The 18624-nt window shown below is 34.6% G+C and overlaps 1 protein-coding gene across 8 annotated transcripts in view; it reads left to right on the top strand.

Moving 5' to 3' along the window:
* The window catches only part of LOC126830893 (uncharacterized), a 50632-nt gene extending 33466 nt beyond the window's left edge, over window positions 1-17166 (top strand). For 4 of the 8 annotated variants that reach the window (XM_050561376.2, XM_050561381.2, XM_050561377.2 and 1 more), the window contains exon 2: window positions 13716-17166. In XM_050561376.2, coding sequence (XP_050417333.1) covers window positions 13716-15472 — 1757 coding nt within the window. In that variant the 3' untranslated portion in view covers window positions 15473-17166. Of the gene's footprint in view, window positions 1-3564; window positions 3584-10508; window positions 10649-10693; window positions 10889-13456; window positions 13481-13715 lie in introns of those variants that run through there. The other 4 variants (XM_050561383.2, XM_050561379.2, XM_050561378.2 and 1 more) reach the window with 4 other exon arrangements.
* The last annotated feature ends 1458 nt before the right edge of the window (window positions 17167-18624 follow it).

The following is an 18624-nucleotide window of genomic DNA, read 5'->3' on the forward strand; positions in this document are numbered from 1 at the left end:
ACATTATTATATACGTTGCGACCCATTTGTGTCAATTTGTAGGTCCCGAATATTAGCGATTTAGCTCCTTTAAAAAATCACTGATTCAAAGAAATTAGTTTTCAGGTTTTATGATTAGCCAGGTTATTCGGGCAAAAGTAGTAAAAAGCTTCAGCTAGTTGCATAAGAATAAGATTAAAGTTTTCAAGAATCTTTCGCACCAAATTAATTAAAATATATCTGGGGGACACTTGATTCATATTAAATAAGTTGAATTATGTACTGTCTGATTCATTTGAACCTTTGGGCTTCATTCTACAATTAAATCATTGTATACATTAGCATTGTGTCAATCCACAATATTGGCGAATTGTTTTGATACAATTCATATAGATATTTATTTAAAATCTGCCACCTTAAGGGAATTGTGGTTTGTGCGAGTCCCAATGTAACACATGTCTAGGAGACATTTCTGAACGATGCGAGTCTGAGTTGAATTATATGCTTGTTATAATAATGTGATGTATGTGATTGCGTGCTACTCCGCCGTTGGCGTTTTATGCAATAAAATTATCTCGACACACTGTAAAAATAGTTGTAAAATATAACACAATGGATTAATAAACCAGTCGAAATTAAGTGACTATATTTATGGCTTCAAATGTTATATAAAGTATTATATGGACACGTATTCGAGCCACTAATCAATTCTCTAAACCATACGATGGTCGATATATTTAATGGATTAGAACAACTGCGCCATATAATAGTTTAACGTTAAAAGGGGAAGTCGAGACTTTGTTTATTATCGTAGCAACGGTACTTGATAATCAACACTATTTCTTGTTAAAACTTCAAACACTCATAACTTCGTTCAAAATAAAGCAATCATACTGAAATTTTCAATATATCCGTTTTGTATTATCTATGTTTGAACTATACTCATGTCCAAAAGAAAGTATACGCTGTGCATTTCATACTGCATAAACCAAAGTCGTTTTTCCATTCTATGCGGTATTTGGGTACAATTTCAATTTGTTTCACCCTTTGTTGCTTAGAAATGTTGAGTTTGGGTGCAAGAGACAAGCTCAGTAATGTTTTATCAATTGTTTTTAATCTAAACAAAACTTAGACATATTTTTAGTGTGTATACTTTCTTTTAGTCATCAGTATATTTAACAGTAAAAACTGCCCGCTATATATAGAAATCTTGCAAATTATAATAATTATAATAATACATCTTTAACAGTACTATATATATATCCTTATTTCACACCTTACTCTATGAAAACTTTGCCAGCGGTCGTGGGATTTAACATCATAATGGTTGTGCTTTGAAAATAATTGAAACTTAAATCCACTGAAAGCCATATTGAGGGATGGATTTGTCAATCTTGCAATATTGTCAAAGTTGAATCTATAAATGAAATGAAATGAAATGGGGTTTAAAGTTCTACTGTTCTGCTCCTAAACTGGGCTAATGAAGATGGGCATACGCCATACAGTGTGCTATGAGGGAAATTATGCCCAGACAGCGGCGCTACGGCCTACTCTTATATCGAACTCCAACTGCCAAGGGATCTTTTACGTGCACGCCAATGTGTACACGGTATCTCAGTTTTTCGTCCCATCCGAACGACTAGACAGCTGTCCTTGTCAGGCCCTCCGTCCTGCATCACTGACAAGGGGAAACCACGCTGGAAAATCTGGATGAACTTTCTCGGCCAATGCAGGGATCGAACACCCGACCTCCAGGCTAGGGAGCCAGCGTCTTACCGACTTAGCCACAAAGATTGTCTCGTCTTCATTAGCCCAGTGGGAGTAGTTAAACTCCATTTCATTTCATTTCCATAGATTGTCTACTAGTGCAGTTCAGTATTTACAAAGATGATCAATGGAACAATCCACAACATTAGTCATGCTCTCTGCAAATGATAAAAACAAGCTAGGCTGGGCCCCTTTTATTGATTTAAAACCGGGATATTATCTTACATTGACATTTTTATATTGATTTTTTTACTTAAACATACCATATGCAAGAGCTAAATCTAACTATTGCAGGTATTTCTTTAGGCCTGAAATGTTATATAAACTATTAATTTGACCTTTATTAACATGACAAGACCATAATCATCTCTTAATGCCATCGGATTTCTCCGATTTTAAGTAAATCACAACAGTTCAGCCATATTGTGATTTAATATAAAATAGAGAAGTGGGGCTTAGCTTCGAATAACCAATACGACGGTTACAATTAATGCACACATCTTGTCAAACCTTCAAAATATTTTCGCTCGCTATAGAGTTGAATGAAATTTTCAATACACTCATTTTGCATTATCTATTTTCGAACTAATATAGCAAGAATTGCCAGCTCTTTATCTTAATCCGACATAATGTATCTTTAATTAAATGTTAAATAATGTGTGCACATTTTAGCGTGGATTAAACCGTGAAAAATACAAAAGTGTCCGAAGATACGAATGACGAGCGGCTTTATGTTAAAACCGACAGTTTGACATACACACATTCATTGTTGCGGTTCTTGTAGAATTGTCAGACCATTTTCAGAACAATTTAATTTTGTTCGTGCAAGTGGTTCAAATTTTATAACAAACGAAAATGACGAAGATCGACTGGATAACAATATGGTTTGGGCGACAGTTCAAGATTTCAACAGTAGATAATTTTAAACATAAAATAACATAGCTCATTTCTTTACGTCAGTAACCGTTTGGCTCCCATAAAGAACTGCACCGTATACCATTGAACCCAAAAGCTGAGATTTATCACTGTTATAAAAATTTTAAAAGTTTTTATTTTGACTTTCAAGCGCCTTCTGATGCATATCCTTCGACTTTTGTATTCGGCAAAAAACTCGAATTGCTTTAGGTTAAATTTAAGTATGTTATTTCAAAAAAAAAAAAAAAAAAAAAGAATGAAAATAAGATGGGGTTTAAAGTCATACTGTTCTGTACCACTTTATGCCGTATCTCGTCTTCATTAACTCGGTTGGTGTAAAAAAGTAAGACGTTAAATCTTAATTTATTTGCATTGGTAAAGATGCTGGTATCGATGTTGCCTGTTCGAAATTTGTGAAAGAAAGGCGTTAAGCATTTCATCAGGACGATAATGCGTGATACATCATGTTAATCTAAAAAAAATAAATGCTTATCGACCTTGAGTTGACCATGGAAGACACCTTGATCAACATAAAATAACGGTACACCGTTTTTAATTTATACTGTTATTGTGGTGGCCATATTGTTTCCACCAATAAAGACCTCTTTACGCATGTACTCAAGTATGGTCGACACTCTAACAAAGTTTGTTTATTTCATTGAAAGAACGATAAACACTGAATTATTACTGTCAACAACTTGCTTTACAAATCACATAAGCTTTATAAGTAATAGATTTTATTAATGAATAATGTATGGGCATAGTGAATAGTTCAATCGAGTTCGACAAAGTAGATCAATTATCCAGTAGGGCTTTAGATAAGAAAGAACATATTTATTGTGAAGATATTACCTTCCAGTACGTGGCGTAAATTTCAGTTTCATATGCTCTGTGAAGACCTTTAGATAGAGACAGGTATCAGGTATCAAGTAGTTGTTTTCTTATCGATCTTCTTCCTTATAGTATTGATGTGTTATGTGTCAGGGTATGTGCATATGTCTTTATACAATACCCGTTAGCATTTCTCATTGCTTTTGGGTGTTTACAGCGCTTACAATTTTAATTATGTACAGTGAAATCCTGCTATTAAGACCAGTTGCGTAGCTTATATTAATTGTTCTTAATAGTAAGGTGGTCTTTATACTGAGTGGTAACCCCTGGACACAGATTTGATATATTATAAAACAGTATAGTATCTATAGTACATACCACTAATATAACCCTCTTTATGTTTTCAAACAATTACTTAGTTAATGTGAAAAACTAAAACTCTACTAGATTTTTTTTATAAATAGAAAGAGAATATGGCTCCTACTGGGAGGGGAATTTTGCCCGGACAGCCGCGCGGTGGCCTACTTGTAATTCGAATTTCAACTGTCAATGCACGCCAATGTGTAAATAGGATCTCGGTTTTTCGTCCCATCCGAACGACCATACGTTGTCCCTTGCCAGGCCCTCCGTCCTACACCACTAACCAATGGGAACCTTGCCGGAAAATCCCGATGAACTTTCTCGGCCAACGCAGGGATCGAACACGAGACCTACTCACTAAGCAATCGTGACTCCCAAAATATCCAGACAATGCAGTTAATAATAGATGAAAACTACACGAATGTCCGTTTTTTTAAAGTTATGTGCTTTTCAAGTTTATTTTGGGTATAGACTCAATTAATAGATGTAATATAAGTAAACATTTTAATTGCATGGGCGTAGCGTTATCTCATTTTAAAAGAACTTTACATAATGTTTAACAAATCATGCATGTTTTGGGCGTCGATTTTTTAATTTCTGCTCAATTGTTTTTGCCATTGCTCACGAAGCAAAACAAAAACCCCAAAAGATACAAGATATACTTGTTAAATTCATAGCTTTTACAATTTTTAAAAAAATCATACATTGGTAGAAGGGGACACGCTGGCTCGGTGCGTATGTATCAATAACAAGGGGGTCAATTGTGTTGGCCGAGAAAGTTTCTCGGTCTTTCCTGTCCAGTTTACCTTTGTCAGTTTCACGGGACGACGGGCCTGGCAAGGAAAAGCATCTAGTTCTTGGAATGGGATGAAAACCCGAGGGTCAGTGTATGTCACTGGAAGCACGTTAAAGATGCCCAGACAATTGTAAATCGAAATGAGAGTAAGCCTTTCCCACATTTCATGACGCTTGTCCGTTTTCATTAAAGGGTGTATAGTTCTATTTTTTTTAATCTTTTAATTAGTCTAGAAGCACATATAAAGTGATTTTTATTAGATTTATAAAACAATGTTATAATTTCTAATCAATTATGTTCGGTGAAATATGCCAACAGTCCAAATTGAACGAAAATCGTTTACGCCTGCTTCATTCTACACATTTTTTATGATCATTTTGTCGTTCCGCATTATCTTGTAGGACGTATTTTTCTTTGCTTATTACAAATGCTGCCCGAAACCATAGAATACACGACTCGTGATTATAAAACGTTAATTGTCTCCTAAATATTGGATATTAGGATCTTATATTTTCACGACACCGATATTGATTGAAATGAACCAATATCGGATTTTAATCCGTGTTTTTAATTTAAAATATTATGGAAAATGTAAAGTTAGAGGTTTAGCTCCTTTAACCGGGTTGGTGCCGAAAGATAAGATGTTAACCCCGATTCAATTTGGTTTACTTTTGCATATCTACATTTTTTTCTATCTTAACCTCATAATTATTTCTCCACGTCTTATCATTCTATTAACAAAACAATTTTCCTTTGATCTTCGTTCAGTTTCTAATTCAAATATTCGATACGATTTGACTGAAAGCATTTATTTAGAACTCAAATAAAGCGTTTATTTGAATAAACTAATTTAATTACATATACGTTCAGTAAGTCAGTACGAATATATATGATCTTTTGAAGAATACATCATTATTTCTAAAGGTCATGCCATTTAGATATATAGTGTTCGTGGAGGACTTCGGATAAGACAGGTCATTGTTTAATAAAAAGAGTATACTTAATGACATTAATCTATTGGCCCTAATATATGATTTAATTGGTACTAATTTTAAACTTAAAGAAATATTATGTGAGATTTAGAGAGAGATTACGGGTCGTTCTTGGTACCATGGTTCAAAAATAAAAAAAAAAAGATAATGAAAATGAATATATTAAAATTACTTTATTCTGAGTGAAGTTATGAGTGTTTGAAGTTCTGACAAGAAAATAGTGTTAAGTACTCCCAGTTGTCAAGTATCATTGCTACGATAATCAGCGAAAACTCCGATATTTCAGATTAACGTTTAATGAAGATATGACGGACATTGTCTTATACACGTATCCGATGGTCTAGGAAGTTGATTAAGGTCTTGTCATGTTAATAAATGTCTAAATAATAATTTATATAAGATTTGAAACCAGAAAAAATACTTGCAATAAGCAGATTTAGCTCTTTTATAATAACTAGTTAAGTACATAAAACTGGCGATTTGGTGTTTTTTGGCGCTTCAAAATACAAAATTGGAACAATTAAAATTAAAAAGTAGGGATTTATAGTATTAAATTATAAGTAAGGATTTATACTTTTAAATTAAAAAGTAAGGATTTATACTATTAAAATCAATTTTATTGCCAGATAATATTTTAATCCCTATGTATTCTATTCTAGTAAAACTGTTCGCCAATTGTTTTTTACTGAAAATCATCAAAAACAGGAATGAATAAGCTGAGCAAAATTTGTCAAAATACTAAAACTTTATGGAACTTTTTAATAGGGTTAAAACTGTCGATTTCATTTGTTTTTATGTGTTGATTTGTTTTGTGGGCTGGCAACTTGTATTCCTTGAAAATCAATAAGATAACCATAAGAGCACACTGTATGACGTATGTCAGTCCTTATAATCCCGGTTGGTGCATGGCAGAACATCAGAATTTTCTTTCGTTAAATGAATGAAATGGGGTTAAATTCCTACTTTTCTGTGTTTGGAGCAGAACAGCAGAGCGTTAAACCTCATTTCATTCAGTTAACGAAAACACCGTTTCACATCATAATGCAAGGCGTATGTCAGTCTTCATTAGTCCGATTTGTGCAGAAAAGTGCATTTTAAAAACCTCATTTCAAATAACACCTATTTAGTAATATAATCTCTGAAGGTGAAATTTGAAATGTAAATAAATTGAATGATGGCGAGTCTGTGGACGAATGGAAAGTGCATTTAATCTCTGTTTATCGTGTGTGTGTGATTATGTTAGTTTAGGGATATTTTAGGCCCTAATTATTGTACTGATACCCAAACTATAAACACTAGCATCACGATATGATAATAAACGGTATAAGTAGTATATATTATTAAATACAATATATTGAGTTATTGAATATATACTTTGGATAAGATTGTTTGGATACTTTGTGTACACAACTTTCGTCCAATCATGTTACGACAATATTTAACTTACTATTTCGGGCTTGGCGTTTGAAAAATAAAAAAAATGATATTGACGATTTCCATTGAATATAAAACCTCCAAGCTGACCTGTCCCACGTGGCCCTTTGATAGAAAATCTACAACAAAAAGTGGTTTAACCACGTGAACTCCTAATAGTTGAAGTGGTATCAGATGTTGACGTTGCAAATTACACAATGATACTATATGCTATAACCCTGTGACATCTGTTAATTTTAAAAGCAAGTAAAGATCAAAATATAAATTTTTAGATTTCAGTTCATCCAAAATAAAGATTCTTATATTGATTTCTTTGTTATTGTCTAAGCGATAGTTTATCTGCTATCTATGAACATCGAGGCCACGATGGTTTTTATCCTACGTTATTTTCAGTCTTATCATCTAAATTACTACCTATTTAGTATACACCTTTTGGTCCTGATTTATGTTAAATTGAATAAAAGAAAAATGCGCGAATGTAAGTGGCTATAATAAACCGGAAGCAGTCAAATGCCTTTTTCGGTTTTCAGAATTAGAGAGCAACCCCTTTCGGACATGATTACAGCACGATTTTATGTACTCGTCTTTGACAAAAATCATTTGTGTCTTGATCAATATGACGTTGTCTTAGTCAAAACGACGTCAATGGGGTTAGATTCAGCTACCACTTGCATAAACACAATAACCATGGCATTGATTGATATTATTATCTTTATTAGTAAAACACGTGTTTTTTTAAATTAATATGAATAATGCGAATAATTAATTCCGAAAGTCGTAAAAAATAACGTAATTATATGTTGACAACTCAAATCTATTTTTCTCATAGTTTTACCGTTGTTCACGTTAACACCAATTTAATAAATGTTTACATATGGGTATCCTGTTACAAATATTTCTGTTTATAAACAGATTCCGTTCCTATTTTTTTTTTCATTTTATGCCGACAGACATGGAATTTGGGTTCTTTTGTTTCATAAGTAATGTTAAGATAATTTTGTCAAGACGTATTGTCTGCGCGTATCAATCATACACAAATAGGCGTCAGACCATTAATTATACACAACTGCCTGTTACTTGTATTATGAGAACTGTAATGTTAATGAAAAGTGAAGCACGAACTTGATCCATTTCGCGATCTTTCAGAGAATGTGTAGGCGGTAGACAATATTAGCTTTATTCTTTAGACGGTTATTTATGTGCCTTAGATATATAAAACTGGCTAATTTTGTTTGGAAGCTTCTTATAAAAGCATGTTCAAGTAAGATAAACTTGTAGTTCCAATGTGGAGTTTATGATATATCCCCAAATTCCACGTTATATATGTGTTTCGACATTCTTTTCTGTATTATCATACAAGTTAATACGTACGAAACTATCGCTTGCAATCTAAATGATAGCTGTATTTTCATCACGAATACAATCGACCTCTAATTGGTTCTGTAATCCCAGTCAAAATTTGGCTAAATCATTAAATAAACATCTTAATACGCAGTCAAGTAAAACAATGAAGAAATTCCACTTTAAGACTGACCGAAGCACAAAATAGTTCCAAAATAGCGGCCAACATGAATTGTAAACTTTTCAATGTCTAACTAGGTATTAGATGGGCTGGATATGAGTATATTATACAGACAGCACTGAAACGATACTTTGCTTTGGTTTTTTTGTTTACAAACTAAGTTTCCGGTAAAAAGATGGTACTCCGACCTCATGTTAGGATCACGTGATATGAGTATTATGGCTACCGAATGCAGGTGGAGTGGTTCTGTTGTTCTGAATAAACGTAAAGGGGCTTGTACACAAGACAATTATCAAGCCACTTAACTTACTGTTAGAAGGGTGGGCAACTGACGATATCAAAACTTTTAGACAAGATTATTGGGGCATAATTTCACTGTTTGACCTTTGATTTGCCTATAATTAAACCCACTTTTATCAAAAGATAATCTGTGAAAATGAACGAACTTGTCCTTTAAATCAACAACAGCCCCTTTAAGTAATGTGGTAATCTTCAATGCTGATTTAAATTCCAGAAAAAGCAAAGGCCTTTTTCTTTCAATTAGAAAAGGATATGTCATTCAGCAACATCTTAAGATGATTGTATTATAAAGAATATTAACGGATTCTTAATCATTAGATATGCGATGGAAAAAAAATTATTATAAAATTATGTTAAAACTATGTTGAATATATAATGCAGGACAACTACGCAATAAAAAATACTAAAATATATCAGGGTCCGCACGAAAAGATATAAAATTCCCACAGAAGATGTAACATTAGATTTAGGACAATATTAAAAATATTTCAAGAAATCATTAAACTGGTCATGGGCTATATGGCTAATACTTTTGTATTAATATTTAAAGTCATGGTCGACATTTGGAATATCAGTCTAAAAATGGTAGACTTTCGTTTAGTATTGGAATATTCGGCATCCCTCGCAGACTATATAAACGATATACGGTACCCCCCCCCCCCCTCCCAAAAACTGTGAGCATCCTCTTTAATCTTTTGATTAGACAATCCAGAAAAATATTTAAAGAAATGATTAGAATGGCACGGACTATGTGGCAAATACCCTTGAATTAATATTTAAAGACTTTGAACGTCATTTGAAAAACAAGTTCAGTGTTGGTAATTTGATAACATTCGGCATCCATCTCAAACTATATAAACGGGATATGGTCAAAAGTCATTGCTACTTATATTTTTCTTTAAAATCTTCTAATGGGTCTTATTTTAAATCTGATTGAATTCAATCCGAAATATTGTGTTTTGTTCTTAATTAAATGTTAAATATTCAATTTGGGTACATTTTAGCGTGGATAAAGACATGGAAAGTTTGATATTTTCCAAAAAATGCAAATGACGCATAGAGACTTTGAGATAAATATCTGTTCTTGTGGTAAATGTACCAAAATGAAACCTTTAATAGTATACTTTTTGTTTTTCTATTTGAAAATGGACGAAAGCCTGAACTACAACTAAAAATCATAATGAGACTATGCATGACGAGACGGACTGAAATATATAAAAGAGCGTTCGACCGTAATTAAAACATCCAGAGTGCGCGAACCTGACTGATCAAAACATCAAAATAAATCCTAGTTTCTGTTGATATAAGGTATTTTAAACATCCAATCAAATGTTTGCTTAGAAAGAAAGGTCAATTTACAATACGGCGAAAAAAAACCCAAACCTCGAAGTATTCAACTAATCACAATGAGGCTATGACGTATGGTGAATATGCGGGATGGTCTTTTTTACTTTCTCTCGGAAAATATTATATTATTCACATTGTATTGGCCTATCAGTCAGTTGTATAGGAGTTGTCATTTGATACAATACTCCATTTTCCTTCACCCCACCATTTTTTTTGTATTGAACTATATAAGGTTGAGGCGTAAACATTCACTCAGTTGTTCCCAGTGACTTTAAAAACTCACAGTCGCCATCAGCTCTCTCTATCGCGATATCTTGACGGCTATGAGGAAGCTTCATTATTAAACAGTTAGCTGTTTTGAATGAATGGATTAAAGCTATCGGATGTCCGCTAGTCTTGTTACAGGTAACCCGATTGCTTAGGGTTTTTTTTTTTATAAAGGTAAGGCACGAACTGTATGTGGTTGCTGACGTTTCGTGTTAAGGACACTGTTAAAATTAATCAAATAATACAAACTATTCGTTTTCACCTTGAAGAAGGTTTTTCTGTGAGGCTATGTTCACCTAGATTTTAGAGAAATTCAGTTTATAAACATTCTTATGGAAAAGGTTCAGGATTTTCTACACGGGATTCTGGTTTTTGGAGGTATGGTATTTCTGTTAATGTTTGTAGAATTTCGTCGTCGACTACTTTCATTATGAGAGAAAGGTTCATTATCAATACATTTCTCCAAATCAAATCATTTTATTGTCTTTAGATTATTTCTCCAAATCAAAGCATTTTATTATGGTTAGATTATTTTATTGTGGTTAGATTATTTCTCCAAATGAAAGCATTTTATTGTGGTTAGCTTATTATGGCGATGTTATTTTGATGCATATATTAAAATATAATATAGTATGTTCTATTTATTTATATTCCTGCAGTTGTTGCGGAAGGCGGTGTGTGTGTGTGGGGGGGGGGGGTCTAGAGTCAAGTGACGTGGTTTCGATCCCATGTTTGTACGTGACAACCTCTATGGTTTTCACTGGATCCCCCTGCTTTCTTCCACTACTAAAGACACCTACGCACAAAAAAGTTATTGAAACATAATTGTATTATATGTTAGTCCCGAAAAGAACTCTCTCTCTCTCTCTCTCTCTCTCTCTCAATTATTTATTACTGTTACCCGTATGATCATGAATCATGATATATATAATTCATGATTACCGTTCCGGCACGTGGGTGGAACTAACATTCAAACTGTATGTCAATGGATTAAGAAATATAATTCACAGCGACAATTTCACAATTAGGTGTAAAATAAACTTCAAAGATATCAGGTGAAAAATCATCTAGCGGAGAAAATGTTTAGACATTAGATTTCCGCGGGTTGTAGGCTGTTGTAGCTTATCCTAATACTAACGACGATAACTCAGATAAATAGTTAAAATTGTACTTTTAATAAACGAGTGTCCAAAAACTGGTTAACGGTCACAACAACGATATAGGAGGTATCGCTAGGGTGAGCCGATCACCAGACTAAAGTTGCAGTAGAATATGGTACATGTATAAAATAATTATATAATAATATATGATAAGTAATGTTAAATTTTACACCAGAAACTGATGTTTAAATACAGAAGATGATGTCGACATGGCAAAAACGCGTGTTATAACAAAATTACGTAATTTAATAATTAACTATAAACACAAATATTTAAAGGCGTGAATGATTAGTGAGATATCAATTCGGACATTGGTCAGTTATTACCTCAACTAAAATTATACACAGTAACACGCATAAGTGCACCACGTGACCTACGCCCGTCTTTAGAAACCCCGTTTCATTACAAAAATAGTTTTTCATTAGAACCCTAGTGAAAAATTATGAATCAATCCACCTGTATCCTACTGAAGCAGTGGTCCACTGAGTTTATTAATTTTACGTGATTTGTCGCATCCAACGCTTGATTTGCACTACAAAAGATTATATGTGTCAACACCATAACTTCTTTTCTTTTTTATTAACAAAAGGTTCGGTTAAATGGATTATGACTGATATTTTGTGAATGGCAGGTGCTTGAATTGATTTTATTGTGCTTACAGTTTAAGAAGTTCGTTAAACCGATAATATAGTGACGGGCGTGTTTTCAAATTGATATTATAAATATAAGCTCGTGCATAATAGTTTTTAAAAACATGTTTAGATTTATTTGATAGTATATTCCTATTTCTTTACGTCTAATGTTTTGTACTCTAAATAACATTGTAAATACTGTAGAAATACAAGCCCACTTAAACGCTGAAAAATATCAATTGATATTATCGTCAATGAATAGATTAAATATAATAGGCAAAAATAACATATACACATTCTGCACTCGTAGCGAACTATCTTCTTTGAGAATAGATCTCTGTCCTGAATGGCCGCCATATTATAGTAGCTAAGTCACTAACTCAATATCATCCAAAATCTTCCACATTGAAAACACGATTTATTTGTCGGTTTAAATCAACATTGATGTTGTGATCTTACCGGGAAAAGATGGCCTTCTGATATCCAATATTTAAGACAAAATAAACATTTTACAATTGGTACACGAATCGTGTACCGTAATGCGTTTCAGCGCTATTTGTAATAAGGGACTCGAAAAACGAGGCTAGGCATATTCCACAAGTCATGTCAAACGGTGACGCTATATTCTTATCTGGAGAGCAAGCCCAATAAATAATATCGCTGAACCTAACTGATTAAAAATTACAGTAAAAACAGAAACGTTTGAATGTAAATCAATTTATATACATTCATATTACATTACTGTATGCGTTGCGACCCATTTGTGTCAATTTCTAGGTCCCAAATATTAGCTATTATTTTGTTACATGGTTCTAATCCGTTATACATTTTTCATGCATAAAAGGAAGTCTAAATTTTCGATTTTATTAAATGGAAGCGGAATATATACTTCTCAGAGTATACTTTGTGGGTTTTTTTTTTGCTAAAATCGTCGATATAGGAACTTAATTGTCGGTATACTAGCTTCGTGTCTGTTCTAAATCTGAGCTAACTGTAGACAGACAGCGTAAGTTTTGTATGAAAAAAACATACACAAGCACATCCGGCTGTGTTACTTTACCATTAGCAATATTAATTCACAACACAAATCATGCCCAGGATGTGCAGGGTGTAAAACCGTGCTATATTTGATATTATAGCCACCAATTGGCAAACCAATACTGTTATTTGTAGAGATTGTATGTGAATTAATGGGTTTTATTTTAAAATATTGCATTTCATCGTTTATCTTATTTAAAAGTGATGGGTTTTTTTTTATCGTTTTACCATTCTTTATGCAAGTATGTTTTTTTTTCTATCCAGAGCGGGTATGGGTAGTTTTATTGCTGTCCAATACTTTGTTTTATATGATTGTATTTGACGCCAACGATGTACGTCGCATTGTTTAATAATTGTCATTTTTGTATTTTTCAGAAACTGGTAAAATGGGATTATTTCGATGGTTGAATAGACTAAGAACGCGTCATCATCGTTCCCGACATGCCTTATTCTGGGTTTTGACCGTTTCCTTTTTGTGTTGTGTTCTTTACTTCAACCACCAAGGCTTGGCCACTCTCAACAATGCCCAGTACGAGATAGAAAGTGCGAATGTTAGGAACATTCGTCCCGGAGAAGCAGCAGCCAGGGTCCCTAAGGCAATAGAAGGACCCCCTCCAAATCCCTTTGAAGAAAAAGAAGATGATGATGATCTTGATCTTCGATCCGACCTCGCACCGGCTACCTTACATTATATTTGGTGTGGTCGAAGAACTTTTGAATACAAACATTATCTGGCGATTAAAAGCGCCAACCGTGCTGTAAAACCAGACAAGATTTTCTTTTATTATGAAACTTTACCGGAAATGGACCCCGAGGGCTATTTTCTATGGTTCAATCAAACATTATTGGAAATAGATCATTTATTACCACGCCCGTTGAACTATTCATCATGTCCGCAAAGCGGTGCAGACAGATATTTATTAGTGTTGGATATTCTGGAGAAAAATGGCGGAATTTACGTTCCGGAGGATGCATTATGGGTAGATTTCCCAGTACATCTGCGAACCAACCCATTGGTAACCGGTGTGACGGCGCGTAATCCTACATTATTCGAGGATGGTATCATCGTCGCTAAGAAAGGTGGCTTCAAAAAGCCCACGAATCCAGAAGAGCTTTTAGTTGTTCTGAGTTTAGGAAAGCATGAACACGGTGGGATCAAACCCTGTGCATCCCAAGAAGAATATGCCCGTGATGTCACTGGTGACTTTATCTGTGTAAAAGTGTCCGCTCCATTATTTCCCAAAGACATATGGGAAGATAACTCTAGATTTGGAATGCTGTCCCGTGTGGTGGCTTATGGAGTTCCAACTATTACTGTTAAGCACAAGACCAAGACGTCAATTCCACGCATTGCTCATTTTATCTGCTTAGACACCTGTGAACTCCGTTTTATCGCTTACCTGAGCATGTTAAGTACCGTTTACGTGGCCGGACTACATAAAGTTTATCTGCATGGTGTTCGCGAACCTTCTGGAAAGTGGTGGGCAAAACTTAAAGGAGATCCGCGGTTCATTTTTGTGTTCCGCGAATACCCAGAAGCCATATATGACAAATCTGTGATGACGCCACATTTAGCTAATGGAATCATGAAAATCGCCATCTTGTTGAAATATGGCGGCATATATCAGGATCAAAACGTTCTTTGGACACGACAAATTGATGACCATTATTTCGGATATGACGCAATCGCTTCCCCGGACTGGCATATGTACGGAAGTTGGCCTGATTCTGTTAACCATGGTGTTATTCTATCAAAGCGCAACTCAGAATATATGTTTCGTTTACGCCAAACTCTACAAAAATATAAAAACAATCCATTTTGGTTTAACGACCATTTTATGTCATATAAAATAATCGAAAAACATCCAGAAACAATTTTTCTGGATAGACATTTACAAGTTAAATGCTTGAACCACAACTGTCATCCAACATGGCAGCCGCATTACCGATCCGGGTTAATGCAAAATAAGCCAGGTGCTCCATTTAACTGGCAAAATGACACTTTAAGTATCCATTGGACGGATACATTTCCGGAACTCGATGCTGATATGGTGAAATATACGAGCGGAGCCATAGTGGAAGCTAGTAGAAACATTTTATTACGAGCAGGAATTGATATACAGACACTATGATTCTTTAATTTATTTCTACCATCTTTAATTTGTGTTCTGGGTCCAAATATAAGTTTGTCTTTTAAAAATCAACTCCATTAAATGATTCCAAAGACGCACGATGAATTCCGAACATAATAACAAAAATTTCTGTGAGTCGGTTTCGCGTAAGCAAAATGTGTTCAGTTTGCTAAATGGTTCAATGTAATACGGAAAATCTCCGTTACAATTTGTTATTGTTCAGTAAATTCCGTCTCAGGCCAATGACAATTAGATTCTGTAAGAGTCTTTTAAGTGCCGAATATACGCAAATGACTGGCGAATTGTTTCTACAGAAATGGATAGACCATCATATCATGTGGTCGGCGTGTCTCTTAGTTAGCTCTCTATAGAGTAACTTATTTTCCAGTAAGGGATACTGGGATACAGATACTTGTGATTTTTTCATGATCCGACAACCAAGTAGAGACTGGCTGGAGTGGGTGCGTAGGGTTTCGGCTAGAGCTCGATGTGTCATTTCTAAGCCCTAGCGACAGAAAGCCCCAGACGGCTGAATGGGTGGTTTGAAGGTGAGACTTGTCGAGTTCGTTCCACAATGAGCTAACCCTCTCAGACAAAACCGTTACTTACCCTAATGACATTATGTGACTAATTACAATGAAAACGCGTTCATTAGCGAGTGTGAATATGAATAAAGTATATTGATATAGATCGGTCGCTTTCATAAAGTGTTCATTATTTTTTTTTATAGCATTTTACACATGATTTAACTGATATTCGCTTTAATTTCATAAAAACCATAGATCGAATTCCACTATTTTTTTTATTCATTTCATCTCAATGCATTTTAAAGTTTTCCCATGTGGTCAAGGAGAACATTGTTTCCAGCGGTTATAAGATTGCTTTTTGAAAACGAAATAGTTTTATTTTGGTCTTTCCTCCGGCGCCCTGCTGTACCTACCCCAGATAACACCCTGGCTATATCAATCTATCTAATTGGCTTCAGACTAGTAATTACCACCTCATTGACTTTAATGTTAAATCCCTGCCATACCTTATAACATTATTGAGCATTCACAGTTATCTTGACCATCTGGAATGTTTTGGGGATCTACAGACTCTGGCTTCATTTCGTAGGTGACTTCCCTAATACAGACCTGTGTATTTCTTGATGCTAGATCAAGAAGTCAATGAAAAGCGACATGCACTGGGGGTGATTGGCAAAAGAGAGAAATTGTTATTAGTAAATCTTGAAATGGGTGGAAATAATTGCAAGACTTAACCGGGAGTATTACAGGGAATTATCATGTTTCCTCTCGATTATTTTGACCAATGGAAGGTATCTGTAGCGAAGAGAAGACCAAATGATCCAGGATCCATTATCGAGATGATTTTATATACGTATCGTTTTTATGTTAAAGTATATGTTATTCACACTGGAAATATATTTATCAATTTATATTTTATTCGGTTACCAAGTATACTATTATGCATGTATGAAATATTAAAAGTATGGCTTCACACTCTACATTTATGTGTAGTTTAATGTTTCGCACGAGACCATTAAACAACTTAAAATACAGATACTATCTAGCACGTGTATTTCAATGAAATACGTCACGTGGGTCCAATATTTCAACTAGTATAAATAATGTACGCTTGGCAAATTGCCCGTGCCATTATCAAAGGATGACGTCACATGAATCTGATTAAAATATAGATCTATAATTATTTCGTTTCGTTTTTTATACTTTCGATGGCCTACACTACATGAAGATCTGACCAGTTGTGCTGGGAGGTGGCGCCAGGGGCCATGCGAGTGGCTTTTAACCTATGACGTCAGACATTGATTAATCAATCAGCGTTGACGTTTCTAGGGGTTTACCCACAGTTCCGTGCTCAAAATTTGAACAAGCGCACTAAATACAAAATATGCACATAAAACATTACAGCCTCAAATTCATTATAAATAAATAGAAATAAAATTCCTCACATCAACTAGATCGCCTGTTATATAACAACGCTTCCAGATCCTATAGTGTTGTGAAGACAAGTAAAACGAAATTTTGAACTTAAAAAAACCGAAACGAAATAGGATTTGTGTTTTAATCAGATTGACGTCACATTTGTATTTTAAATATATATATATATATATAGACCTTCCAGTTTACTGAATGTCATTGTGCTTGATAACGATAATAGCATACTTATCGAAACGTCGTGCGTGTTGTCCCATATAACTCTGTTAGTTCTGTAAATGTTGACCGTTATATACATATGTTAACGCCTTACATTGGGTCTTGCTATTTGTATACTTTCATGTATTTGTATTATGTAAACATTGATGTAAATAAATCTGTACATTTTATAAAAAATGTTTTCTGTATTACTTTAAAGACAATGGGAATAGGCCATCCAGTGTGCTATGAGGGAATAGTTGTCAGGACAAAGGCACTACAGCATACTCTTATATTGAATTCCAACTACCAAGGGTTCTTTTACGTGCACGCTAATGTGTACACGGGACCTCGGTTTTTCGTCATACCCGAACGACTATACGTTGTCCCTTGCCCGGCCCCCCGTCTTGAAAAGGGGGAACCTCGCCCTACTAATATAAAGCTGCACTGTTTCCGAAAACTTCGCTTCTGAGGTCAAGCACACAATTGTTCAGCATTAGCGTACGGCATCCACTGTGACTTGGACGACTTTAAGTTTGTTGCCGGAAGTTATATACTCTAAATTGATCTTCAATCTCTAATTACTGTTGGAAAGTAGGTTTAGTTTGACTGAGAAAAACCACAACTTGCCCGAAAAAAAAACTTTAGCTGAAAAATATCCAAGAACATTGTTCTGCTCGAAAAACCATATCCATGGGCATATTTGACAGGTCCACAGTCCTTTCCAGTGGTATTGACTCTCTTGTGCCGACGTAGGAAGGAGCTCGGTCACTACAAAGAAAATGCACATCGTAATTCTTTTGGCAAAATGCGATATTGTTACTTTTTGTTAGCTGGGAGTCCTGACAAGAAATGTCAAAGCGTACAATAATCGAGACGAAACTAAACATGAAATTGGATTCTGGGGTTACGACGATGACAGGAAATTGGATTGATTGTGGTCTACGATGATGACAATAAATGGATTGTGGAGCTACAGTGATGAAACCTGTTAGA

This window comes from Patella vulgata, chromosome 8 (assembly GCF_932274485.2).
Source record: "Patella vulgata chromosome 8, xgPatVulg1.2, whole genome shotgun sequence".
In the NCBI taxonomy this organism is placed as follows: domain Eukaryota; kingdom Metazoa; phylum Mollusca; class Gastropoda; family Patellidae; genus Patella; species Patella vulgata.